The sequence below is a fragment of the Caretta caretta genome, chromosome 9 (genome assembly GCF_965140235.1).
Source record: "Caretta caretta isolate rCarCar2 chromosome 9, rCarCar1.hap1, whole genome shotgun sequence".
NCBI lineage: Eukaryota > Metazoa > Chordata > Testudines > Cheloniidae > Caretta > Caretta caretta.
Genome location: NC_134214.1, coordinates 96,558,498 through 96,585,148, shown reverse-complemented (window position 1 = coordinate 96,585,148; position 26,651 = coordinate 96,558,498). Strand labels below are relative to the sequence as shown.

General features: G+C 41.9%; 1 protein-coding gene across 3 annotated transcripts in view; it reads right to left on the bottom strand.

Annotated features, from left to right (window-relative positions):
* Positions 1–26,651, bottom strand: part of MCF2 (MCF.2 cell line derived transforming sequence) — a 97,074-nt gene that overhangs the window by 26,108 nt on the left and 44,315 nt on the right. For all 3 annotated transcript variants that reach the window (XM_048863781.2, XM_075132564.1, XM_048863780.2), the window contains 13 exons: positions 24,343–24,467; positions 23,699–23,813; positions 22,565–22,684; positions 21,242–21,433; positions 17,224–17,415; positions 16,900–17,071; positions 8,790–8,878; positions 7,292–7,380; positions 4,702–4,768; positions 2,558–2,673; positions 2,377–2,446; positions 1,759–1,851; positions 1,164–1,256 (listed from right to left, as the gene is read on the bottom strand). In XM_048863781.2, coding sequence (XP_048719738.1) covers positions 1,164–1,256; positions 1,759–1,851; positions 2,377–2,446; positions 2,558–2,673; positions 4,702–4,768; positions 7,292–7,380; positions 8,790–8,878; positions 16,900–17,071; positions 17,224–17,415; positions 21,242–21,433; positions 22,565–22,684; positions 23,699–23,813; positions 24,343–24,467 — 1,533 coding nt within the window. The remainder of the gene's footprint in view (positions 1–1,163; positions 1,257–1,758; positions 1,852–2,376; positions 2,447–2,557; positions 2,674–4,701; positions 4,769–7,291; positions 7,381–8,789; positions 8,879–16,899; positions 17,072–17,223; positions 17,416–21,241; positions 21,434–22,564; positions 22,685–23,698; positions 23,814–24,342; positions 24,468–26,651) is intronic.

Here is a 26,651-nt window from a genome sequence, read left to right as displayed (position 1 = left end):
GGCCTTTCCCTGTGTCACAGGAGTGTTGAACAAATACACTAAACAAATACACTAAAGTCTGTGAGGCACTCAGATAGTATGGTGATGGCTGCCATAGAAATACCTAAGAAAAAGTAGACATGCCAATGTGGTAAATTGCATTTATCATGCTCTTTTGATCATCATATCTACTCATAGTTCCATTTCCTGCAGGATTCTTTCATTCCATATCACTGGGAAGATTCAAACAACCTTTTCCCTCCTAAAAATAGCTTGCTACAAATACTTGTTTCCTCCTCCAATATGGAATTTTCCCTCCCCATAGAATTTCTCCATTTTGAAGCCAAGGTTAAGCCATATTCAGACATGAGCCTATCACAGGTTTAAAGGTAAAGGTTAAGGGGCTGGGAAGAGGGAGATATTGGGTTGGTGGCTTTGTTCACACTGTGTAAAGAATGCCTGACAGTTAAATTCAGGTATTTGGGGTTCTTCTTCCTTGTTTCTGATTTAGAAAGTCAGGTCTTGTCTACCTGGGAAAGCTGGAGAACTAGGAGATATCAAGGATGCGAAACCCGATTCATTAAAAGGAGTAGTCAATTTTAACATTATTTAGTAAAAAATACTTGGGCAAAAGGCTTGCTTTAATAAAAATTCTGTATTTATGTCTATTCAACTCAGGGCTGAAAAAGATCCCAATCTACACTTCTAGGTCATCCAACAAAAATAGGGAAGGCAAGACTTGATATTCCTGATATTTCTAAGGTGAAAAAACCCTAAGCAACTCCTCCCCCTTTATTCAAATGGTCAGGTCTTCTTCAGACATCACAACTGTGCACTGCATGAGGGCTTAATGATGGCTGGAATTTTAAGAAGGATCCAGTAAATCACCAGCCACGTAAGTGAAGAGAACAGCATACAAATCTGCAATTCTGTTGCCGAATAAGTTGCTAAGGGGTGCAGTAATAACAAGACATTCTCAGACTTCAGTAGTACAGTGCTTTGAGTGTTGCCCTCAGCATACGCCAGACATAAAAGAGAATTTAAAACTCTCCAACAGCCGTCAGCAATGTCCCAGATTTAAGGCCTAAGCATTCCTGGTGATGGCTAGTGAATATCCATTAGTCTAGACCTCCCCTCAGTTCCTTAAGCTTTAAAAAAAAAAAAAAGAACACACATATGAATACCTTCAAAAGCAACTGGTATTTTGTCAAACGTTGTACTGGCTTGAGCAAATAGGAATCCAGCCCAAGTCTGTGTTCTAATTTTCTTTGGCATTCCTGTAACAAAGAAATAGCATAAAGTAAACATGCAGACAAATGTATAACAAGATCCAATGGTTGAAAGTTGAAACCAGCCAAATTTGGACAGGAAATAAGGCACAATTTTTTAACAGTGATGGTAATCAACCATTGAGACAAGTTACCAAGGATTGTGCAGGATTCTCCATCATTGGCAAGTTTTCAATCAGAACTGGATTTTTTAAAGATATGCTCTAGTTCAAACAGGAATTACTGTAGTGAAGTTCTCTGGCCTGCGTTACACAGGTCAGACTGTATGATGACAATTGTTCCATCCAGCCGTGAACTCTATGAATAGGATGCACAATAATTTACTCTTCTACGCTCCATATGTTCAAGTAACTGCGGTGGATATTAATGAGGATTTCCCACATGGATAGAATGGAGAATAAGGTTGCAATGTTGAGGACATGAATGTTGCATTTTGCAAAAATAATTCACCTAGGCTAAAGTATGCTTTGCACATGAATAATTAGCATACCTGAAAGAAGGTGCTTTCTGAACACTGCCTCCACAGAGATTCCGACCGGGGTTTGTTCTGACAATATTTCTCATACATCTGAAAATCTTCTCGCTGCAAGGAGAATAAATAAATCAATTTTAAAATACATGCACTCTAGTACTTCTTACTTAAGACAACTGTAAGGCAGAATAAGGCGAGCACCAAATGCCCTTCTTAGCTTCTATTTCACTTGCAAATTGGGAGAATATATATTTAAAAAAAAACACAAGTAGATGGGAAATGAGAGTCACCCCCTAAAATTAGGAGATTCTTACACGGTAGATAGGCCTATTGCCATGCCTGCTGCTTTTCCCTGTATGTTGCTGGACATGTGGGCAAGATACATTTTTAGCTCAGATGCTCTGCTTGCTCCCCGGACCTAAAGAAGAGCTCTGTGTAGCTCAAAAGTTTGTACCTTCCACCAACAGACGTTGGCTAAGTAAAAGCTATTACTTCACCTACCTTGTCTCTCTCCCATAAACACAGTGTCCAGGGGTTGCTATTTCATATAGGAAGCATCAAGTTGAGGAATGCTAAGTATCGGGGGGAAATGGGGCTTACATAGTCTGTTCTAAATAAGACAATTGATTCACTTACCCTTTCCAGGAAACAAAACCCCACTCGCTCTGGTGCTCCAACACAGCTTTCCAGATTGTGTAGGAAAATTCTGAAAGAGGTTAAGGGAGAGACACGATGTGACTGGGAATACAACAGCAGCTGAGCAGTCCATTTTTAAGGGGAACTCATGAAGAAAGGGAATATACAGCTAGTTACCTACTTGTTATGGAAGTCATATATCTCTGGCATATTCCCAAAGAGAACATCCTCTCTGTTTCTCAGGGCAGGCGGCATGAGAATGACCATTGCTGGATTTTCCATTTCAGCCCTGTAACCCTGTAGAACACAGCAGGTATTCATGATTAGGCCTGTATAAGCCTGGTTTATTGCCATATTAAAGACTAGATGGAAAGTTACATGACTAAAACGTACGTGGTTACAAAATGCTACTTTCCTTTCATTTCTTTTTTTAGTCCCCACATCTTCTTGATTTCCCCTATTTTTTTCTTTGAATTCTCCTTGCTTTCAGAGGTTGAGTATTAGTGACATTTGTCTGATGAGGAGGGCTTCACATGACACTGTTGTTTCATCAGACAGCACGAGGAAGTAACTACAGAGCAACATGAGATGTTCCTGCACCTAGGGTTGAATGTGATGCTTGTGCTCAGCATCATTCCCTGTGTGTGACAGGGCAAGGAGACCAGGCCAAAGTCTGGGAATGGAATTCAGAGCCCTCGCACGGAAGAAAATTGCTCTATTGTTAAGGATCCACGTTGTCCTCTCGTCTACATATACACATGCATGCCTCGGTCTGTGTTTACACATAATGTAACAGTTGATTTCTGAAACTTTTAGATATTCAATAGGATAAGGAAAGTACCCACATACACACCCATTAAAACACCATTTACTTCGGAGACGTGCTGTATTTTGATAAGACAAACTGCCATTGGCTTCTCTCTACAGTATAACTGAGGGAGAGGTCCTGGAGGAATATTTGTCTTGGTTACACATCTGCTGTTATGACTGCAAGACATAGCTGACAACTTGTTAAGTGGAGAACAATTAAAGATACTCTCACAAGGTCTGATGCGGTGGGAAATTTGTAACAAAGCAAAAGACTGCTAGATATCAAATAACAAAATCAATGGGCATTTTTTGCTGTTCAACAATACACTCTCAGAACACCAGATCCCTTTTCTCCTTGATTCCTGCTGCCTAAGGTTTTTTTCCCGGCTCTGCTTCAGCATCTGCCCCTTGAAATCAACGGCATTTTCCAAAAGGGAATCTGCACTAAGTAACCTGGCAGTGGCACAATGGATATTATTGGACTGTAAATTGTTATATTTTATTAGTAAATTAAAGTGTAGCACTCTACCTTAAGGTCACATTAGAACACCACTGCAAAAAATATTTATCAATTGTGTAATCCCTGGAAAGAGACCTAACACAAAAGAATAAACTGCTCAGGAAAAATGAACAGGGAATGGGCAGAGCCAGGACTTTGGACAGTCCCTGTTTTTGTCTCCGAGCTGGATATATAATATCCATAATATCCAGATATATATATATCTTTTTTGTGAAAAAGATAACAAGTAGCCAGTCTCAGGGACAGCTTCTAACTACGGATGCAGATACATGAGGCTTCCACAGAATTCAATGCATGCTACACACAACGGATGACAAAATGTGCCCGTATAATGGATCTAGTCAACCAGTTAGGAATAATGAATGCAATTATATATAATTTCACCTACATCAGCTTTGAAATGTGCGTCTTTTGCACAATTGCTTATTAGTAATGCTGGCATATCTTACCTAAAATATGAATTTACTACTGACTTTAAGATACAACAGGAACATAAATCTTGAGTCAACTAAATGGAAATCAATCATCATTTCAGTTTTAATCACCATTACCAAGCCTTGCTATATAAAATGCCACGTCTTGGAAAGAAATTGATTTTTCTGAAAAGCATGGGGATGGGGGAGAGAGAGGATTTCAATCAAGCCAGTATATTATATGATATACACATACAGACACATTCATGTATTTGTGCATATGATCAAATTGCAGCTTATTCTGTATATTTCCTCTCCAACCATTGATGAAATTAGTTACCAAGACATATGTTTGTGAACAGAAGGTTCCCCCCAAATTATAGATTAAAAGATTGTGCACATACTATCTGAATCAAAAGAATCATCTGAATCAAAATGATAGGAGAAAAACTCCAGATCACCTGGGATGTGCCAGCAAAGTAGAAATTTACCAAATCACATTTTTGTTTAATTTGCCAGATTGGCAGATGCCTTTCAGAAAACACATCAGAGAGCAGTAAGGAGGAATTTTAAGTAACTCACCATCAGAACAGTGGACAGTTCCTCTACGTACACTCTCTCTGTTTCTATTAGCTCATTTATGACATGGCTGAAATAATAATAAAAAAAAAAAAAACAACACCACAATCAGAAATGCTCCATCTATGTTTGCAGGGTTGAGCCACTGCATTTCGATTTCATGGTAAATATGCCTGAAATTAGCCACACTGTAACAATTAGGGGCAGGTAAATGTGTAACAGATGAAATCCATCTCAGATCAGAGGGCCATATGCACCTTAAATGCAGAATTAAGGGTTTTGTTTGGACCCTTTGCTCTTTATGTGCATTTTATTTACACTTGGTGAATTCAGAGTGACCATTTAACTCCCTGCATGCCTGTATTTTACTGTAAACACCAACTTGGTTGTGTAACAAACCACTAATTTTAATATGTTCATTTTCTATCAATAAAGTGTAACACCCAAACAGATTACTACATTAAAACTCCTCTTTCTCCTCACTACACATCAAATAATTGGCTGTTCTTAACAAATTTCACTAAAGGATCATTTTAGGAACTGTGTTTTGAGGGGAATTACTATTTTAAAATTCAGACATGGTTTATCTAAGCTTAAAAAAATAGCACCATGTTTTAGCCTTGAAAAAAGGATTTTGAGCTTCTTAGGCTCTCCCCATGTTTCTCTAAATGCTGCATGTTCCCAGTTCTTCTGAGCACCAACAAAATCTTAGCCTCATGTTTTCCTGAAGAGTAAAACTTCCACCTCTCTAAAATTCCAAATTTTGATTGATGGATTTCTAATAAAGAGGTGCTACAAAAATGATGACTTTTGGACATTTCCATAATTATTTACCAGTTCAGAAGCTTTAGATGTCATTCACCATTTTGCCTTCAAGAATTTGTTCTCCTCTAAGAAGAACCCAAAATCTGAATTAAAGAACTAACTTTTCTGGAATGTAGTTTATAGCAGATTTTTTTTAAAATTAGATTTGCAAATCTAAGAGGCAAGCCGATACTTCATAGCTTCTATCTGGAAGAGTTTTGTCTAAGACGACTCATTTCTTACACTGCTGCCAAAAGGATCTCTCTCCAAGTGAGGCAAACATAGTGCAATCTCAAAAGACTGCATTCAGAACATGGTGAATAGCAAAGGTTTACAGAAGACAACATGGAGGGCTTGTCTACTCTACCACTTAAATTAATTAACTAATGTTGCTCAGAAGTGTAAAAAAGCCACCACCCTGAGCGATGCAAGTTACATCGACCTAGGCATCATCCATACCAGTGCTAAGTCAACAGGAGACACTCTCCTGCCAACATAACTTCCACCTCTCACTGAAGTGGAGTAATTATGTTGATGGGAGATCGCTCTCCCATTGGCATAGCGCGTCTTCACCAGACACGCTACAGTGGCATGGAGTAGTGTAGACTAGCTCTGAGGTGGACCCTTGGAAGGTGCTACAGTGACTGCTAATCTATGTATGTCTTCTCTAGACTCATTCAACCGGATGGATGCTGTCAGCCTCAAAAATGCTTTGGACATGAAATGAAAGGACAACGCTTTTCCATGTGAACAGCTCCTTCAAATTCTTTAAAAGCACCAAGGCTGTGCTCACATCCAAAGAGCAGCTCGGTATATCTTAGTAACTTTAAACTCTTGCCTATTCCCTAGGACTCTTCCAAGTTGTGCTACCAGCCTCAGGAGCCTGTCAGCTTGATGCACACTTACGTAGTATATATAAACTGACTTTCCCTAATCATTTTCATATGGGCAATAAAAGAAAAATTGGAAGCCAACTCTATGAACAGGACACACAGAAGCCTGAATAAACCAGCTCATGACCAAACTAAATGGTGAAAACTGGTGGAAAACACTGTACACCTGAGGTGCGGAAAGATAAAGAAAGAATAAAAACATGTTCAAGCCATGGCCCAGCCTCCATCCCGAACATGTGCCAGATCATACAGGGAGAGAGAAATTTAACAATGTCCTCAGCATTCCGGGGCCATCTCGGCTCAGCTGCTTGAGTGGACAGACACGTCATATTAGTGGAGGTTCGTTGTTCCTACAGCAGCAAACTCGAGACTGCTTGTCTGTCTCATTCTAGGTCGTACCCCTGCAACAAAGCCAAACTGGGAAGTTTTAGCTTTGATGGTGGATCTAACAGAAAGATCAAATTGTTAAGGATACTGGGCTTCTCTTTCAGGACATTTGTTCAAGTGTTTTGCTCAGATGTGAAAACCTGCACTTGTGTTCTATTCACAGACCTTCCCTTTGCTCTCCCTTGCCATGAAACAATCTTTTACAAAGAGCTCCACGAGTCCCCTCTTAATCACTCGTTTCCCATATTTATTTAAGCTACATTGGCACATGCACTTTATTGGTGAGTTTTGATTTTTTACACACCAGCCAAGAGAATTGTTGCACTGAAAATTCCTTTTCCATTGATATAGAGTGCATTTTGAGGATAAGAGTCACCTAATAATTACTATAGTCTTCCTCCTTTTGTGATGTTTCCAACAGAGGTTCTGATTTTGCACTAAGCAGATCTTCTGAACACAAGATAGTCTACATCAGGTTCTACTAGGACGATATATGAAACAAAACATACCCTTTTAGTGTATCTAAGTTGTCTTCACTTTCTGAAATAAAAGACTGCAAGGAATTCCTTTTTTCTTGATAGTCATGCATTACTTCAATCTAGAATGGAAATGGTACGTATTAGAGAGGGCGCAAGAGATGGATATGCTTGAGCTAATATCAATCAGCTCAGTTTCTGAAATAAACACAAGAACCTCTGGGGAAGATTTCCTGGATAAGGATGAGATATGCTGAACAGCGGAACTTCCTTGCAGTATAGGAGAGCTAAAATTAAAAATGACATACTGTGTAAGGAGCTGTCAAACTTTCTCCCAGAAATTCCTTGGCTAGGTTACTGTCTAAAAATATTGGTTACTTCCTTTTTGGGAATCGGGTTGTTTGTTTGGTTCCATGTCTGTACAGTGCTGAGCACAAGAAGCTCCTGGCCCATGACCGGGCCTCCTAGATTCTATGATAATACAAATAATAATACTCAATTTCATAGTCTACAAATAAATATGTAAGGGCATTATGAGAGAATTTCAGAGTCACTGTGAAGGCCTGATTAACCTATGCACTGAAGAACGTGCCGAACTTTAAAGGGACTTGGACACGTGCTTAGGTGCTTTGCTGAATTGGGGCCTTAGTGGTGACTAATCTTGAATTTCCTATTTCATGAATAATTTAGACAAATACAGGTAAATGATCAGGATATTGTAATACAATTGTACAAAATGTATTAGGTACCATATATGTGCAAAGGCCATAGGCAACTATAAGTTATAATGTATACGAAAAATCAGATAAATTGATACCTACATAAATAGACTACATATTAAAGTAATAGTTACATAGTAGCTAGAATTACAAGTGCCAAATGAACTAAGAATTGCAACAGTGTGTTATATACTGGTAATAAATATCTAACATTTATTTCAATATTATCTCTGCTATTAAGCAAAACAAGAAACTCCATTAGTTCCCCATCCTTTCCCCCCCCCCCGCCCTTTAGAATATTAGCTTTCTGATAAGGACACAAGCAACAGGCTTCAATCCTACAGATGTTAAATTATTTAAAAACCCAAATCCTTGACAGGTATACTTTATGCATCCTTCTTGAATAAAGCTGATTGCAGAATTAAAAAGAAAGAGCCAAATGACATTAATTTTTCCAACTCTTAAAACAGTTGCGAGGAGAGGGGCATTAGAGTTTTGTTTCTAGTCTTCAAAGCATTGAAGATTCCTGAAGGAAGGATTATTTCCTTAATTGATCTCATTGTTATACCAGGCCTAAAACAGGAAATCGATAAAGAAACGTGATTTTTGGCCCCAATCCAGGAAAACTCTCGGGCATGTACTTAACTTGTAAGCATGAATAGTCCCATTGAAGTCAATCAGGGTGTGAGTAAAAAAGGATGCAAAACATCTCACCCAAAAAAACCTGAATCTAAATTCTATCAATCCCTGGAAAAATATGATTTCAGATCTTGCCATGTAAAACCCATTCAAGGTTCACTAACAATTTTTACCTTACGAGAGTTGAGAGATTTTCTTGACGTTTTCTTCCCAGGGAGAGAGATGTCAAATGAAAACTTCAAACCGGAATTAAAATCCATGCCTTAGATAGAAAAATGCACAATTACACAATGTAAAACAGTAACCAAGGAAGCATTGCAGGAAGAGATTAAAAAGTTAGATCATCTGCATAAACGTAAATGATCCAGAGAGTATATAATCAGTTAAATTAAAGCTAAACGCAGACCCAATACACTCCTAATTGAAAAAAAATACCTTAGACATATCAAACAATTTTGTTATGAAAAGGGGAATAAAAGCAATCGATCATTAGGCCGTAAAATAAAAGCTCATTGGGTACAAAGAAACATCTCTCCAAGTAGGGGATATTGTAACTAACATAATCAGTGAAGCCTCTGTAAATTATAAGGAGCTATACCTTTCTAATAACCTGTCTGAAGAAATACCACCTATTGTGATTAGATTACAAAAGCCGTGAGGCTCGTCTGCTATAAGTTGGCTCCTTTGACTCCAATGCAGCTATTCTGACTCACACCAGCTGCAGCACTAACCTATAATGTTCGGTTATAACCAAGAATCAGACAATTTTGTCTGAAGAGATAAGTCTGAAGATGAATAACATGAAGGATGCCCGACAGATGTCCAGCTGAGTCTTATAAAATCTTTAAAAAGAGATGCTTGGCTCCATCAATTGACAGGACTGGTACTTAAATCAAACAGGACCTGTTCCTTTGATATGTCCAGAGTTAATGGACAGCTCCAGACTCTATTATTCTGGTCATCCTCAAACGTGGGGAAAATCTTTCATGATGTGATGCCTATAGACCTATAATGTTTTTAAACCACAAGGATAAATGGCTGGCTACGGTATTGCTATTTTTTCTTGATTATGAAAGAAAATACACCAAGTCTTTCCATTTACTTCCATAGGCTTTGTGAGAGATATGTTAGACATGCTTTTTGTAAGGAAGACAGCCTGTAGATAATTTAGGGAGCCTTACTAATCTCTATTAGGATTGATTCAAACAACAGTTCTAGGGTGAAATCCTGGGCCCACTCAAGTGAGGGTAAAACTCCCATTAACTTCAGTGGAGCCAGGATTTCACCCTTTGTGTTTTAGCACCATTAAAGCATTTGATAGGGTTGAATGGAGATGCCTTGAAATGGCAATAGAAAAAATTGGAATTAAACCACAGCTGGAAGGACTGAGGGCTTGTGTGCTATTACTACGACAGAAGAATGTTCAAATGGAAGCAGATGAGAGAGATACACAGGACCCGCGCGAGTTTACTTTAATTTATATTATCTCACAATATCAGAGCAATTCAAAGTGACTAAGGGCCATCTCTTCCCCTCTCACTGGCAAGAAGACACAGGAGGAGGGGAAGATTCCATCTGAAACAGTGTCTGTGGTGGAAGGGACTTAGGAGCAGTGGCTTTTTGACGCTGTGTTGCCTCCCAGCCCTTGGGCTCCTCAGTACAGAAAAATAACAGCATTCCCTTCTGCAATGAGATATGAGCTAGGCTAAGGGATAACTTCACACTCTACTGCTGTCCCATTTACCCCTTGCAGCAAGGCTGTGGCAGGAGCTGCATTACTACAGGCTGGATCCCACCAAGCCTGCAGAACAGCAGCCACAGAAGGACCCCAGACAAAGGTACTGAATCTCTGAGCTGCATTACCGACTGCCCACATTCCGAGCAGAAATCCAGGGGCAAAGTAAAAGGAGAGTGCCACAGAAAACATCTCCGCCCCACCCATCCCGCTGGCCACCCTGCCCTCAAGCTCTCTCAGAATGGGGCACAGTGCTACAAAGGCTCCTACCGCTAAAGTCAATCTAAAATGATGGAGCTTTTGTCTCAAAGGAACGGAATCATTTTCTATCTCATCTATCACCAGTAAGACAGGAAGCAGAGTCTTGCGGTCACAGGAGATATGGAGTTCATTCCTGACTCTCTGTCATTGGGGGAGACACTAAAACCTCTCTGGCTATGCCTACATGCATTTTGGAGAGAGCAGAAGCCAGCCTCCCAGCCTGGGTTGACAGACTTGGTGCGCTCTAACAGAAGGCGTCTAGACAGCGCTTTGAAGTCACAGCTCAGGCTGGAGTTCAAGCTCTGAAACCTAGGGCCAGGGGTGGGTTTCACAGTCTGAGCTCCAGCCCAAGCCTCAACTTGAAAGCAGTGACCACACAGCTCTTTTTAGAGCACTTGCGTGAGCCCTGCTACCTTAGTCTGTTGACCCAGGCTGGAAGCACGCTCCCGTACGCTCCAAAAACACTGTGTCGACATACCCTCTGTGCCTTCTTTCCCCAAAAACAAAATGAGGAAGATAATACTGTCCTTTTCCCCACCCTTTGGCCATTTTGATTTAGTTGGGATTGGTCCTGCTCTGGGCAGGGGGTTGGACTGGATGGCCTCTAGAGTCCCTTCCAACTCTGTTATTCTATGATTTACATTGGAAGCTGTTTGGGATAAGGCCTCTCTCTTACTACGCATACATGCCGTGCACATCATAATGGGGCCTCAATCTCACTTGCGGTCCACAGGTGCTACCTGAATACAAATAATTAGTAATTGTCAATATATGAAATGACAATTTTAAAGTCTCTCACTAGTAGGAGGAAATGTTGATGTTTGGGGGAAAGCAGGTACTTGATCATTGTGTGACTTCTTATAAGAAGGGCTGTACGCAATTTTGAGACCAAATAAAATAAAAATTCCTAAGACTTGGAATCTTCACACGAGTTAAAAATCAAAGAATAAGTCAGCACAGGCAAAAATAAAGCAACATTAATGAAAGATTCTTTTCAGTAGGGAAAACCTTAATGCTGCAGATGAGAGTATAAAAGGGAGCTGGAGCTAAGTTATTTAAAATTTTGAATAGTATTTATACAAAAGAACCACCTTTTGTAAAGCAATGAGCAAAAGATGTAGGGAGAAAAATGGATGCAGAGGAACAGATATGGAGAGAAGGCTTCTCGTCTTCAAAATGTGCTGTTAAAAAATAAAATTATTACAAATTACTATTTCAGTGATGACTTTTATACTAGTTAGATTGAAAAGGACTTCAACCGCAAAGGGTGACTGCTGGAGAGAAGGTGGGGAATACATATCTGAAGCATCAAAAAAGTTAACAATAGAGCCATTAATAAGTATGGTTGACCAAAGGACCCGTCTCACCGTTGAGACTTCCACTGAAGTAAAAGATCAATGATGATATTTAAAAACAAACGACGCTGATTAAACACAGATGTTCTGTTGCAAGTCATCGGAAGAAAACATATCCTCCAATGGCAATATTGTGTTGCAATTTAAAAATGGGGCAATGAAGGTGCAAGAAAAGTATTTTAAACACTGCTTCCCTTTTACTGAATTTGCGGGAGGACGATGGGGAAATCATTCTCCAGCAATTGAGCCTCCATATTTACACTCATGTTTTTTAAAAATGAAAAAGGTAGAAATTACTGTAACACATTCATCAAAATTCCTACTTTTTAAAAGTAGGAAACTTTCTCTCTCTAAGTGTTATTTGGATTGATACGCACAAGGAGGACAGTAGCTTGTACCGTTATAGACAACCAGAACATTAAGAGTCAGCGAAAAGGTCCCTTCAGTGACTCCTGTTGGTCAGAAGCCCATTATCATCTTCTTATCATTCTCCTGGGCTGTGGCTTAGCCACTGTAATGCAGCCCACAAATGCCACTGGCAAGCCAGAGTGAACTTCCCTTTGCTTTTAGAAGTGAGGCTCGGCATTGAAGAGCAAACATATAAATGGCCCTGTGGCACTCTAAACTTATTTGACTCTCAATGGTTTCCATATCTTAGATGCACTTTTTACAAGTCAAGCTTTTTCTTCCCTAACTGCCAGCTCTGCAAATTCAGCCAGCACTCTGAGAATCAAGATGGATCCTTTACCCATCACAAAAGGTCCTGCAGGCCAAATTATACCACATGGCACATGCGACATCTGTGCATCTCCTCTATCTTCATATCATGCCCTTTGTACACCTGTGCTAACTAGCTAGACAGCTGTAACTGATTGGAACTATGTCAACAATTCTGTCGATGATGCATGAGAGGGAAACGAATCCAGTTCCTGCCCTCTTAGTTGTGTTGATTCAGCAGGACTATCAGGAGAGAATCACGGTCAAACTGATTTTTGTGGTTAAGTTTAGCAGATAGGACTGAATACACACAGGGACGAAATGAGTTGAGTGCGTCTAGGTGTCATGGTTAGATTGGTAATTTTCAAACCTGAACTGCACCTTAAAAGGAGCTGGTCAAAAGCCACAGATGAAAAACATTGCAATTTGACGATAAAATTCCATCCTTGTGCCTCCTCCTCTGTACCAATACAATAAGTTGGACATGTTGTCCTTAACTTTACCTTACCTTGCTCTTGTTTGAAATACACCCTTAACTGGCAACATTTTGAAATCTTCATTCCTAAACTGCAGTTGTAAAATGTGTACTCCTCAGCTGTGCCTACATAGCACACATCTGCATGTGCACGACATATATTTGCATGTCTGCGAGGTTCTTGCGAGTATAACTATCCCCTTTACACAGGCAAAGACTCTTTCATACATATTTTGCAGGACCAGACGCACGTATGTGAGTATCTCCTAAATAGCACTGAGCAACCTCAACTCTCATTGACAGCAGTGGGAGACTCCACTGAAACTGGAAGGTGCTCAGGACCATCCTGTATTCTGTGTCTGCGACTCAGGTGGCAAAGTTTGAAAATACAGCCCTTAACGTTACTTTATTACAGAGCCATAACATTATTGCACTTTACTGCACTTCAGTATACGGTACTACATTATTTTATGGTTTAAAATTTTTCAAAAGTAGTTTTAAAAATAGACCTGCCTCCCAACAGAGAGACTTCAAAACCAGGGCAAAGATGAAAGGAGAAAGTCCCTACCCTCTTAAAAAAAAAAGAAAGAAAAGAGCACAAAAAAGTGTGCTTCCCAGTAGCTTGCTTTCAATCTGTGCCATAGTGTCTGCAGAACTCTAAGCACGCTCAGTGCATCCCAGGACGGATCTTTGACACAAGATATCCCACCAGTTCAGATACAGCCATTCTGATGTTTCACTGTCAAAGGGAGACCTTTCCAAAAGGATCTCCGGCAGCATGTCTCCAAAAGAAGTGCCTTTCATCTTTTCACCCTTTGCTGACTGTGCTCACTTCCAGATGCTTGTTTGCATCTTTCAGGGTTAAGATTATGGAGGGTAGCTGTCCATTACGACTGATTTCATGCCTTTAAAATGTACAATGTTTAAGGGAACAGCATCAAATACATCCAGTCAGATACCCACTGTGATGGTGTGACACTCAGGGTCCAGGCATCCCCAGGGTAGAACAGGGGTTTGAACCCCAAAGAATAAGCTGTATACAATGTTACTATGCTTTACAAATATGTGAATAAGGTCTTTTATGAAAGCCTGTCATGTTCTGAACTTGATGGTCATGATGAGATAGTCATACAGACCGTTGTTATGCATTTATGTGTATATATGAATTTATTTCTTTGTGCTCCTAATTTGCGCTGCAGCTTTCAGCTCCCGCTCACAGGAGGGCGGTAAGTAGTCAGGCAGGAATGGCCTCCCCAACCAGATGAGATGAGCCCTAAGCACCTACCACTGTATAACCCAGGCAAGGACAAATGATGGGCCGCTAGAGTTAATGGGAAAACACTGAAACAACTTGAAACTGAAAAGAAACCCCCGGTCCTGGAAACTAAGAAAGGCGGGGTGTGGGTTCCCCACTTTGAATTTCTACAGTGACTGAAGGGAAAAAAACCCCTAAAAACCCTTTTTAAAGGGGAAGGGGTTTGAAGTGAAACCGATTCAGAAACTGAGGACAACATCAAAGTGGGAAGCTGTCTTTGAACCCTGGATCCCCCCTACAATTAGGGAGTATGCTGAGAAACTGTTCAAGGGCAATTGGTGTGTTAGAAAAGGGATTTTTCTCTCATTTGAAAGGGTACATCCTGAATATGCTTCTTTATGTTTATTGTCCCCGTAGCTTGTATGTGTTTGCTTCCTTTGCTATTTCGTCTTTGAAACCGTGGTTTTCCCATTAAATTAACTTCTTGTTTATTTTTACCCCAAGCAGGTCCCTGGTGTGCAAACTGCATGGATTTTGTGTGCCAAAGCAAGCGGACTGGTTTCACACCTTCATGGGTGACAAACCAGAGAGGAAAAGTCTACATGTCTGGTCATTAGGAACTCAGGATGATGGATTTGGGGAGACTTGGGGCTGAAAGGGCCATTAGGGTCACCCTCCCAGGACCAAGTAAGCTGGTGGAAGCTGGGGTGAGAGCTTTATGGTTATGGGCTGGCTCCTGATGTCAGGAATGTGAACCGCAGCAGATTAGCATTCAAGTACCCAAGGTCACGGGGCAGGCGGTGACAGAACCCTTTACTAGTCTGAATGATCCCAAAACATCACAGATAGCTACAGGTCACACAATTTGCCCTAATCTTTAAGGCAAAGTTCTCTCTTTATCACTCTCCTGTTTCCGAAATGCCGACGATGGAACATTAAGAAATAGTCACAACTCTTTGATTTTAAAGAGCCATCACAATACTGTTGATGAGTAATGCTGGAGAGGCAGTGCTTGAAAAGGGACTGGACAGGGGTCAGGAGACCTGAGGCTATTCTCAACGCTGACATGTGTGAGACCTTGGGCACGTCACTTCACCGCTCTCTTACTGTGTTTCCTCTCCCATCTTTGCCTGCCCTGTTTATTTACTGGATAAACTCTCCAGAGTGGGGAGCATTTCTTAACATGTGCATATCCAGAGTCTAGCCCAACAGGGTTCTGATCTCAGCTGAGGGCTCTAAGGCACTGCCATAACATACCTAATATCATAATAAATCATTAACGATCATGGATCAGCGTTCACTTCTCACTCCCTGTCACTAACTGGCCTGGGCCGGGAAAGCTAATGATCCAACCAGCAGACCAAATTCGGTGATGAATCCTGAGGCACGTTGTGCATATGCTAAGAAAAATGATCCTCGTGTAGATCATAAATGATTGATTAATTGTCTTATATAGTCAAATCACTGAACATTACCTTGGACAACTTGTTTATACTGGTATATAAACTTTTTTCCCTAACAAGTATTTAATTTCATCATTTAAACTAACACCGGGCCAAATACTGTTCTGGGCAGAACATTCATGGACCTTTATTTCCCAGGATTTGGCTTTTTGTTATTCCATAATAAGGGCTTAAGAGAGGAATTTTTAAATGACACTAAGGAAGTTAAGCGCCCTACTCCCTTTCAATTTCAGTGGGATCTGGGTGACTAATTTCCTTAGGCTCCTGCAAAACATCAGCCAAAATCTGTGTCAGTGCATCTCAACATATATTGACGAGATTGCTAACTGAGGACTTCTTGACATAGAAAATAAACCTGTTCAGATGTTTTAATAGGTTCTTGTCCTTTTCCCATGTAACACTAATTTCACTTCCAATTGAGCACTGCAGGCTGTCCGATGGGACAGTGTGGGGAAGTCTGCACTGCGTCTTTCAGGATAAATACCAGGCAACCAATCCCAGCCAAACCAGCTTGAGCCTCAAAAATGAACTGAGAAAAACTGCATCAGCTTGTCTACACAGACAGTGGAGAAAATATTGCACCCGTTCTCATGCAGCCTTTTCACAACTGAAATAAAAACTGTAAGAAACTTGAAGGCTCCAAAACTTCAAGGAGCTCAAGAGTTTTCAATATCTCACAGCTCTACTTATAACTATATTGTCCTTATGAAGCTAAAACATTCCATATAATAGCAGAGACCAACATAAACTTAAATACGACAGGGATCTTTGTCCCATCTATGCACCACATGGGGGACTTCTAGACATACGTTACTTACCCATTAATCGGAGAGTCAAGCCCAAAACTTGAGAGGTAATAATCTCCTAAGCATTGATATATACACTGATATAGTAATTTTACATCAGCCCATAAAGTCTAGTTTATTTCTTAAAACTACACTTAGACTTATTCTTTCATAGCTCAGAGCAAAATGAACAAAACTGAACGTTTTAAGATGCCAGAATCTTAAAAATACTTTTACCGTGTTTGGGAGAGAATAAAGGAGATTTTGATCTTGGTGGGTTTTCTGGTCGAGGGGCTACTAACTGAACAGGCCGGACTTGTTTATCCACCAGCTTTTTGAAGCAAGTTTGCCGATTCTCAAACATAGTTCGAACGTTTTCAAGCTTGATCTGGACTGACTGTATCTGGTCCTGCGGAGTGCGAATAAGACAACCATAAGCAAATTATTATTATTAATAGGCACTTTTGTCACTGTAACAGAGACAGTACAAAGGCTGGCGATATTGCAATTGTGTTGTAATTGTATTACTATTATTTTTAAAAGAGGACAGAGGTATCTTACCTTTATTTCAGGTGTTAAAACAGATTCAAAGTCATAGCACAGGACTTGAGGATCATAGTTTAAGTACAGCAAAGAACTTTCAAGAAATTTGTCTATATCCTCAAGAGCTTTCTGAGCACCTTCTTTAGACTGGCATTTATCCATTGGCTGATTAGCTAGAAGATTAGCCCCTTCGTCACAGCACTCGAGGGCCTGATAAAAGTGTAACACAAATAAGGAGTAAACAGATCAGTGAGCTGAAACCTCCAGTTAACCGAAGTATAAATGAAAAATATTCATCACCCATTAATTCAGCATTCACTTCATCTGTTTTTCAATCTGGAGAAAACCAAAAAGCTAATTAGCTTTATGAGAAGTCCAATCAACTCTCTTGCATTCTGATAATAGGAAGTCGGGCCTTAAATTTCTGGAGAATGGCTAGCATTGCCAGCCAAATTCTGCTCTCAGCTACACAGGTGCAAAATCACTGGTATGGCACTGATATAAAAGTAGAATTTGGTACATAACTCTTCCCGTATTATCTTGCTCTGAAAGTAAACATGGCAAAATGAACAAGAAGATCAGCCATTAATGTGTTTAGTGACTAACTAGTTTGGCTAAAAACTGACTAAAAAGTTGGGCTCAACATAGAGTTTGAGTTGTGATGAATAGCTCACATCATTGTGTCCAATTTTTATAACGAGGAACTTAATAGCAGCAGTTTACAGTTTTATACCTATAATATTATATAAATAACATCTGAAAGTTCTAAGCATGCCACTTAATTACTGTAAGTACACTGTGGAACTCATTGCCACAAGGTGATATTGCGATGACTGAGAACGGAATAGGTTTTTTTAAAGGATCAGACTTTTATATAGTCAATGAGATTGTCCAGAATTACTTTAATAAGCACTTAGAAAACAAGGGCAGAAGCCAACCTCTAACTAAGGGGTTAACTAGAAACGTCTGTTCTGGGCAAGTTATTCCACAGCTGCCCACTTCCTGTCCCTTTCTCTGAAGAATCTGGTACTGGCCGCTCTCTCAGACAAGATACTGGACTAGATGGGCCACTGGTCTGATCTGGCAATGCCTATGTTCCTATATAATCCTGTGCCCAGTCAGATTAGTGCTATACTGAAGTGGAGTGGATGGAGAAAAAACACGTTCCCTTGATGAAAAATGTGGCAGATATTGAGTCAGAAAGGATGGTCACAAGTTTGCTACTTCATTGACTCAAGTTCATTTCAGTTGTGTCTTCTAGCCAAATTGCCATGATTGTCTCTGAAATGTCAATGCTAATTAAGATATTAACAAGCATTGTAGCTACAGGACTCCATTTGCATGCAAACAAACAGATGTTTTATTTACCCACCAACCCGTCATCTTATTTTATAATCAATTATGCTGCTTCTCCTCAAATTACTGAGAGAGAGCAAGCATGAGCGAGCTGGAGTATATCATCAGGTGTTCTCTCTATTCCAGTGAGTCAAAGCCTCAAAGAGGAAAGCTAACATGTTAGGTTGCATCACTAATACAAGCATGAGTACCAACAAGACTGTTATGTCACATGAACATTGCTTTTGTGATGTTGGCCACTTGAACGGACTCAATTTTATGGCCACAGAACCCTCGAAGAATAAACAGGGTGACTTTTGGCACCATTCTTATTTCCCAGGAGAGCGCAATTTTGGGCAACTGCTGCCCCAAGGCACGCTTAGGTGGTGGTTCCACTGAATTGTATCTTGTCTCCTTATTTTCCAACACAACTCTGAAGCCATTGCAATGGTTAGTGAGGAAGCAAAGGCTAAATTTTTTTCAGTATGCAGATGACACCCAATTCTGTATCTCTCTCTGTCTCATCTGATCATGCCAATGCTGTCAAATGCCCCACCCAGTATTTGGTATGACGGTGGCATGGATGAGGCCTAGCTGGCTGCATTTCAGTCTGGATAAGAGTGTGGGGATATTTGTAGGTTGAGAACTGTGTCTGTCCCTTTAATTGACGGTGTGTGCCCACCTTTTGTTACCAGAGACTGGGAGGACTGTTTGAGACCTGGGACATCAGCTACGGTTGGCCGATCACAAAAAAGCTGTATCAAGGAAGGACGTTGTGATGGATATAACAATATCCTGGACAAACCTTATGGAACGACATTAAACCTTAGTGAATCAAGTTAACTGCCTTTGGGGTCCACTCTATTGAAAATCCAAATGTTTGTGGATTATTGTAGGATTGTATGGAACTTCTTAAGGAGCAAAAAGCCTTAATGCAGTAGCTGGGAGTTAACATGAACTCCCCCATTTTGGCGGGGAAAGGCCCAGATTTCTTGGCCTTTATGCACACTTCAGGGCCAATCTGTTTGTGCAGGTGTCTGGAGAGGGAGAGATGGGACTTTGTAGTCTTTGTGGATGGGGAAATCCAACAATTCCTGTGAAGCTCTATAACGAACTGTTTTGGTTCTCTGGATTTTGGGTGATGGATCTACAAAAACATGAGATCACCAGTTTCCTCTCCTGTGACTACAGCTAGATTCATAGTTAGTTCTACAGGTAAATAGACTGTGATGCTGGCAGACCAGTTGCCAGCTCATGCCAAGGCCCCAGGACTCAGTGAACACTGAAAAATGCACAGCTGGAAACCAGTCTGGCTTACCTGTGGGCTAGTACAGTTAAAAGAGACAATAGTGTTAGAAGAATGAGTTCAGGATTTATGGCATGCTTGTAGGATGCTGCATGTATTAATCCTACTTAAAATCTCTGTATCCCATGTTAGAAGGTAATGTTGAAATGTTTGCTCTGTAACTATAAAAATGTTTGCTAAGACGGTAAACCCCCAGGGTCAGGGGAGAAGCATTACCCGGTGTGAAATATGCGTCTATCACAAGAGGTGTTATCTCCTGCCCATCAGCAGGGACTATTTAAGCCAGTTGGCCATTGTGGAATGATGATTTAATAGTTTGCTTCCCCCACATCCGTGAAGAGGAGAGGTGCCCAAGGCCTCATCCCATCACAGCCCGAACGCTGGGAGAAGAAAATAAAGATCCCTTTTAATGAGAATTTATTATTCCTTTGCTGCTTGAACTCTGAGAGGCGAGGATTTGTATGCATAAGCAAGGAGTCCCCAACTGTTTAGCTTGGGTTAGCTCTAAAGGATATACAGAATGTGTTTACTTTAGAAGTTGCTATTACCTGTGGAAACCCGACTAACCCATTTGTGTGTGCACGCTTACCTGCTTTAACCTTGTAAATAATTCTCATTTCTTTTTCTTAGTTAGTAAATCCCTACTTTACTACAGGACTGGCTACACCTGATGATATACTCCAGCTTGCTCGTGCTCTCTCTCTCTCTGGTGTGAGATCTAAGTGCGTATCGACCTAGGGTAAGTGACTGGTTCTTTGGAACTGGGAGTAACCAGACTATTTTGTGATTTTGGTGTAAAGTGGCCATTTATCACGGAGGCAAGATAGATTGGAAGGCACAAGGGGAAAGTCTGTGACTCCATGGTAAGGCCGTACAGTGCCTGAGGAGTTTACACTTGTTACTGGGTTGATGAACTTCTAAGTATAGAACTCACAACCAGCTGGGGGTTTGTGCCTCGCTTCCTAACAGTCTGCCCTAAGGCTGGGTATTCTCACTTGTGAGCCACTCCAGACAGCGTGACATGAACCATCAGAAACAACACTAAGAACTACATGTGGAGATCACATGGGGAATGATTAGAGGGGGCTGCTAGAGAGTAGATTCAAGTACAACCAGACCCACTTGGGTGTACCACAGGGCATGAACCTGGAAGCTTCAACCCAAAAATCATACCGAGCTAGCCATGGTAGCTATGTGTTAACCCCTTGTGTGGCTCAGCCACTAGAGAAGGACAAAGAGGCACACTGTCCTAGTGCAAGTTATATAAGCAGAATATCTTCACCACAAGATGTGCATTGCAAGCGGGATACTTGCAGCCAGGGTGTCCGTCTGCAGGAGATCCACACAGAGAGGTTAAACAGCCACTCCCCAGTGCACCATAGTTCTGACGGTTACCTGCTGCAGGCGGGTGTGCAGATCTAAGGTCATCTGGAGCTGTACGCGCTTCCTCTTGATCTCCTCCGACAGGACGTCAGAATGGTGCCGCAGCTCATTGCACTGCTGACAGATTAAGCTGAGTGCGTAATGATGATTTGCCGCTAGCTGGTGCCCATGTAATATCACCACCTGCGCTTTCCCTACCAGGTCCTTTCGTAAAGACAAAGCAATGGAGGGGATTACACACTTGTTTGGATCATGCCATCAAGACGAAACATAGAAACATTTATCAGTATTAACTTGCACCTAACAATTTCATCTGTTCTCACCTACCAAATCCATACCACTTGAAATGGGTAAAAGAGCTTCAGCATGCGGCATCCACCTCTGAAAACAGGGCACCCACAGCCGGGGATGGGCAGCTTTTAATGTCTTTGTACCATTCAAAAGGAAAAGCAACAACCACCTCCACAACCTGGCTGGCCTACCAGTGCATGGCCAGAGTTACCTCGGATATTGTACCGTCATTTCCAGAAATATTGCCCTCAAAAGTGGTTAACAGCCAGCTTTGGCAACTGCTCTGCCTTCTCCCATGTGGGCCCTCCCCTGGGACCCCTTCCCCAACATTCCCTATCTGCCAGGCCTCATTTTATTCCTTCAAGCTTCAGCTTAAGCACACCCTTCTTTCAAATGGCCCACAAGCCCTACGCCTTTCCACAGAGTCATATTAACTAGGAGAGTTAGGCACCCAATTCTCTTACATGCCTTTGAAAATCCCAGCCTACATATACGTCTGTAGGCATGCATGCCTATCACACATAGTATATATCACTATACAAAAAGCATGCAATCGGCAAGACTCCCAGCAAACTTCACCGCTCCTATCCCTCTCCTTTTTGTCACATCTCCTATTCTTCACCTATGTGTTGCCTACTTAAATTGCCAACACTTTAGGCCAGGGACTTGTCTTGCCTCTTCACTGGTAAGTGAGCACCTATGGAACACGGGTTACCAAATAATGACATTTATTAAATAAATAACTGTTCCCCCAGATCTGCAGCCCCCTGGTCTTCTCTATGGACAGACTTATCTGTGCTGGATTTTGTGGTGGTTCAGTGATTTATTTTGTCTAGGAGAACCACATTCATTGCCATAGGGTTTTCATTGTGTTCTGAATGAAGTTCCACAGAGGTGAAAGACTAGTGAAATCAATACCTGCTTGTAGCCACCTACTGATGAGTTACAAGAAAGTCAGGCCATTTCGGACAGGTAGTTCTGGCACTCTCAGAAAGCGCCTATAATGTTTCATTGGTACATCTAGCATTTGAAAGATTATCTCACCTGAGCCATTCCATCTAAATTACCCAAGTCTTTGAGCCTTAGTTTCACCTGCGCCACGCTATCTCCAGTATCAGGCAGTTCCGCTTGCTGACCCATTAAAAATTCAATGGCACTCTGGAGCTAAAAATAAGACGACAACAATTGCAAAAGGATACAAGTTATAAGCACAAAATTATTCTCAAGCCAAAAGCTCATCCCGTTATAGTTAAGGTTGCTAAGTGAGACATCTCAAACTGAAAGAACGTTCAGCTAAAAAAACATCCCAAAGCCTGGAAATCATCAGTTAAGTCTATCCAAGGGCAGGTCTAGACCTAACACACTGAACCAGCACAGCTGCACCAAGGGAAGATGTTCCAGCACTGACGGGGGAGCTTCTCCCATTGACATAATTAATCCACCTCCCCGAGAGGCAGTAGTTATGTCAGGGGGAGAAGCTCTCCTGCCAACATAGCACTAGCAACAGAGAGGATTAGGTCAATAGGATTATGTCGCTCAGAGGTGTGGCCTAGGTATTATACAGTATCATCCCTTTTTGCTTCAAGCGGCCAAGTTTGGAGCCCTGAGAGTGTCCCAGTTTGGAAACAAAACTGACCAGAGTCTGGTATTTTCTGTGAAGCAATCTTGTTTATTAACAAGGGATGTACAAAATCCTACTTCTCCGAATGCAGAAGGAACTAAAACCAAAAGGAGATATTTTCTTTGCTTACAGCCTCAATCCTCTTTACCAGCAACGGACCCAGAAGCCCCCTCTCTAGCTTCTTCTGGGTTCTGTGCTTGTCCAGGCTCTCTCCCAGTCGGTCTTACTTCAGCTGGTCTTGTCTCTCTTTCTGATGTTTGCACACACACACACACACACACACACACACACAAAACAGTTCTACCAATCAAAGCCCCAGCCCCTGTGTTTTAAAACCCTTGGATTACAGTATTCAGCTGCTACTCAGCATTTCCATGTGCCTGTTGTTTTGGGTGCTCCTGTCATTGTTTCAGCAGCCTGGTTATAATGGCTTCTTTACATTTATTCTGAATGGAAGGCAGCAACCATGGCTGCGCCTGACAGGACAACAGGATAGTGCCCAAAATCTCTTTTTAGGACTCCCATTTCTGTGGGGGGAAGGATCAGTCTCTCCATACCTCTTGAAAACTTTGCTCAAACTTCCACAGTTGTAAATACTGCTCCATTTTTAGTTGATGTTTTTCCCAGAAGCCATCAAAAGCGGTTTCCATCTCATGCAACTGAGCAAGTAACCTGAACAAGAATGAAAAAGGACGAGACCAAAAAAAAAAGAGTTGGCCAATACAGGATTATGAGAGATGGGACCACCCGGCAAAGTTCTGACCCAGAGTCCCCTCTACTTTGTGGAGTTTTGAATCTGGGCTTTCAATTCAGGCCCCCTCTCTAATGATAACTCATTAGATGTGTATCTAAATGACTGCGTGCAGATCTCAAAAGAACCTTACAAACATCATTAAGACAGACAATAGCCATGCGAGGTAGGTATAAAACTGCTTCTATTTTATCTTTCTAATCTATGATGTCTAAGGGACTTGTCACTGAGGATGCAAAGCCCCTTCCTCCCAAACAGAATCACAGCAAGGTTAAATCACTTGCAAAAGCAAGTCAGTGGTACAGATAGGAACAGCACCCATGATGGTATTATTGTACTGACCACTGCTGCCATGGAAAGTGCATGCATGGCTTAATACATATGAAGTCTTATTTTAGTCTATCTTGAGAGTTCCCATTCAAAATCAAACAAGCAGCACGGTGCACTCACCGATTCACAGTTTCCCAGTCTCCGGGCCTGTCGTGGTGTTGTTTCTGACTACGTTCGTTGGCATTGGGCTCTTCTAAACTACTTAACAGCACGTTTCCTTCTTTTGTTACTACTGTAATATCTCCCTGCACAAATATAGGACACTACTGGTTAGTTTATTCTCAGACACGGTCAGGCTCCACAGTGATGCGCTTGCGCAAGTCAATTCATTTCTCTGGGTCTCCATGTCCCCATCTGTAAAATGGGGATGTTAGCACCTACAGGGGAGTAATGCTTTAACAGCATTGGATGGGAAAGCACTATAAAAGTGTTATTATTATATAGTGGTTAATAAAGATTATAGAGTGTGAGATATTAGACAGACTAGGTATAAACAGCTGGCGTATTGCTCCAGGTAGTATGTTGCATTTTTCAGTCAAGGTCAATATCACAAGAAGAACAAACATCCCCACTATGTGCTGGCTGCGCACGGAACTTGAGACTGTGATCGTCCGACAGCATGCCCCAGAGTCTCTACAACCAAACGTTTGCCAGCGTGTTCATTATAAACTCATTGGAAGTGGATTCAAACTAAAAATTTGGTATTTGAGTTTCAGCTGAAAAATTTCACTCTACATCAGGTTCAGCCCAAGAGCAAGTGTTTTCTTTGTTTATTTTCACATGGGACGCAACAGTTGGGGCAGGGCTGGTGATGCTAAGAGAGTAGGAAAAACTGCGGTGTGCGTTGAACTGGGCTGAAAGGCACATCTCAGGAAGTAAAACAGAAAACGGAAGACGGGCTAGTCAACATGGGGAAACTGTCTGGCAGAACTCCAGAGGCATAATTAAATGGCTATAGCTATGCTGGTATATCTGCCCATGAGGACACACTAATCTGAAATAAAAGGGACTCCCGGTATTGCAAGGTAAGCTATCCTGTTAACAAGGCTGGGTTCCAGCAGACCACCCCAAAGCGAAGGGGCTCTTACACAACACGCTCTGCTGGCAACTCCTTTACGTGTGGCATGAGCATGCATTGCAGTGGGTTGCTCCTATTTATCAATATTACTTCATATTACTTCTCTTACCGGTGGAGTAATGTTGCCAGCAAAGTTGAGGGGGACACAGACCCTCCGACTGCTACAAGCCCTCCTCATCCCCCAGCAGTGCAAGTGCCTCCTTCCTCCTATGCCCTGCTGCCAATAAGGGTCTCAGTACCTCGCGCCTCAATCATTCGCTCACTGGCGCTTCCCCAGATAGCAGCTTCACTCCCTCGCCCACCAGACCCCGCAAATCCCTTCCCCCCCACCCCTCCTAATACCCTTTCCTCCCAAAAAAACACCTCATCTTCCCCTCTCCCCCAGCTTTCTTCCGCAAGACCCATTCCTGAGCCTGCATCTCCCCACTGCCAAGTTTGAGCCACTCAAGTATAGGTCCATCACCACACCACTTCACCCCAGCCTGTCACTCCCCACAATTCCCCACCCCAGGGACCCCCTCTCCCATCTTGTGTCCTCTGAAGGCTGCCCCCTGGCTGATTCCTCCTTCCCCTCAGCTCCAAATCTCCATCATGGGGAGTGTGGGGGGAAATGAAGGGGGACAGGGACCAGGGCTTGTCTGCCTGCCAGGGGGACTGCTCTGCATACAGAGGATGGGGGCTGCAGCTCCAGAAATCAGCCTCTGGTCTCCCCAGCAGAGCAGCCCCTAGTAACAGAAGCAATGCCAAGCTGCACTATGCAATGAACTCAGATGGCTACGTTCTCCCCACCATCTCGCTGCATCCCTCCCTGCCCTCCCCTCCATGGAGGGGCTGAAATTGGGGGTGGGGGAAGGGAAGAAAGAACAGGGTTTTCCATCCAAGTTAGAGGTTTGGAGGAGATTCCTCCCTCCCTTTCCCTCTTAAAATGATATCCACGTCTATTAGAGTAGCACCTCCGACCTGGTCTGCACCTTGAACTTAGGTTGACGACCTAGCAACGTCGCTCGATGCAGTGAAAGCCTTCATGCCCTGTGCGGCGTAGCTAGGTCACTCTAACCTCCACTGTCGACACAGCTAGGTCGATGTGTCACTGCAGTGCTTGTAGCATAGACCTACTCCCACCCTGACATTAGGTCTTCATTGCGCTAGGTGCTGTTCATACACATAGGGCAAGATAGTCCCTGCCTCAAAAAGCTTCCAGGGTAAACTTTTAAATCACTAGGCCCCATAACTACGGGTGCACAAGGTTCTGCAACAGCACAAGAGTTATGCACCAGGCCCATTTACCTTCTGCCCTTCTAGCTATGACCCAATTATACCACCAAAGGCATTTGGCTGGGAATATCGCACC